Raw genomic sequence first — 1,806 nt, forward strand, 5'->3', positions numbered from 1 at the left:
CTAGTTCATTATGAACATTATATGTTTCAAGATTAATTAAAATTCTAATTACACTCACTAACAGTACAAAATGGGAGTAAATTTTTTTTTTTAATTATTTTTTTAAACTATTTGTCCTGAATACAATGAAAATATTCTAAGTTCTGATGCTTTATATTCTATATATTCTATATCATCAAGTAATCTTGGAAGTCTACCATACTCATCAGTTATATAATATCAAATTATTTTTTATTTCATAATTAATGTTTTATATTTATTCTTTTTCTAATCGCACTTCTTTATTACCTTTTAAATATATTTTTCATCATTATTTGTACTTAAAAAAGAAATTAGCATATGTTTTATTTCTAAATACGAGGTGTGTTCAAAAAGTAAGGTGACTTGATATTTTTATGAAAAACTATTTATTTATTCATCAATGTTTATGTTGTCCCCTTCAAAGTAATCCCCCTCAGATGTAATACACTTGTGCTAACGCTTTTTCCAATCTTCGAAACACTTCTGATAAGCACTTTTTGGTATAGCCTTGAGCTCTTTCAGCGATGCAGTTTTTATCTCCCCAATCGTTGCAAATCTTCGTCCTTTCATAGGGTTTTTCAGTTTTGGGAACAGAAAAAAGTCGCATGGGGCTAAATCCGGTGAATATGGTGGCTGAGGCATGATTGTGGTGTTGTTTTTGGCCAAAAAATCTCTCACAAGCAACGATGAGTGAGCAGGTGCATTATCATGATGCAAAAGCCATGAATTGTTTTTCCATAATTCCGGACGTTTTCTTCGTATTGCTTCTCGCAAATGACGCATAACTTCAAGATAATACTCCTTATTGACCGTACGACCTTGTGGTAAGAACTCCTGATGCACTACGCCACGATAATCGAAGAATACCTTGACATTTGATCGAACTTGGCGTGCTTTTTTCGGTCTTGGCTCTCCTGGGCTCTTCCATTGGGACGATTGAACTTTGGTTTCGATGTCATAACCATATACCCATGATTCGTCACCAGTTATGACCCTTTTGAGCAAATCAGGATCATCATTGACGTCATTCAACAGCTCCAGAGCGATGCTCATGCGACGATTCTTCTGGTCAAAATTAAGCAGTTTCGGAACAATCTTCGCTGACACACGTCTTATGCCCAAAATATCCGAAAAAACTTCATGGCACGAGCCAACCGATATGCCAACATCCTCAGCAACTTCTCTGATAGTGATTCGTCGATTTTCCAAAACAATTTTCTTCATTGCTTCAACGTTTTCATCTGTTGTTGACGTGCTGGGACGTCCAGAGCGAGGTTCGTCATTGGCATCTTCTCGGCCATCTTGGAAAAGCTTGTACCACTTATAAATGTTATTTTTACTCAGAGCGGACTCACCGTATGTTACTGTCAACATTTCAAGTCTATTAGAACACTTAATTCCATTTTTGACACAAAATTTGATGCAAATTCTTTGATCCATTTTTTTTTTGATAGCAGAAAATCGCCGAGCACACCAAAATACGTCTAATCTTTGTATCTGTCAAAAACAAACTAAATATGCTATATACTTGAAACTGTGTACAGATGTTCGGTACGAGTGTACCAACATGACATAAAAAAAAATCTAAGATCGAACGGACGTAGCCCGCGAAATTTGAAAAGTCACCTTACTTTTTGAACACACCTCGTATATATAAAAACCGCCAGCTATATCTATAATTTCATGATTTTTTGGAGTTTTCAATAAAGTTCTGATATTTTTGGAAACAATAAAACACATAAGTTAGAATGATTGAAATTAAGTGGTATATAAAAAATATTATGA

General features: G+C 34.6%; 1 protein-coding gene across 1 annotated transcript; it reads right to left on the minus strand.

Moving 5' to 3' along the window:
* Nucleotides 1-474: 474 nt before the first annotated feature.
* LOC126909414 (protein GVQW3-like) lies at nucleotides 475-1,461 on the minus strand. The gene has a single exon (XM_050691839.1). The coding sequence runs from the start codon at nucleotides 1,459-1,461 to the stop codon at nucleotides 475-477; it is 987 nt and encodes a 328-aa protein (XP_050547796.1).
* Nucleotides 1,462-1,806: the final 345 nt, after the last annotated feature.

This window comes from Daktulosphaira vitifoliae, unplaced genomic scaffold, assembly GCF_025091365.1.
Source record: "Daktulosphaira vitifoliae isolate Bord-2020 unplaced genomic scaffold, ASM2509136v1 Scaffold_359, whole genome shotgun sequence".
Classification (NCBI taxonomy): Eukaryota; Metazoa; Arthropoda; class Insecta; order Hemiptera; family Phylloxeridae; genus Daktulosphaira; species Daktulosphaira vitifoliae.

Bases quoted from the DNA above. Each gene is read 5' to 3' on its own strand.
- LOC126909414 (XM_050691839.1), bottom strand. From the start codon at position 1,461: ATGGATCAAAGAATTTGCATCAAATTTTGTGTCAAAAATGGAATTAAG.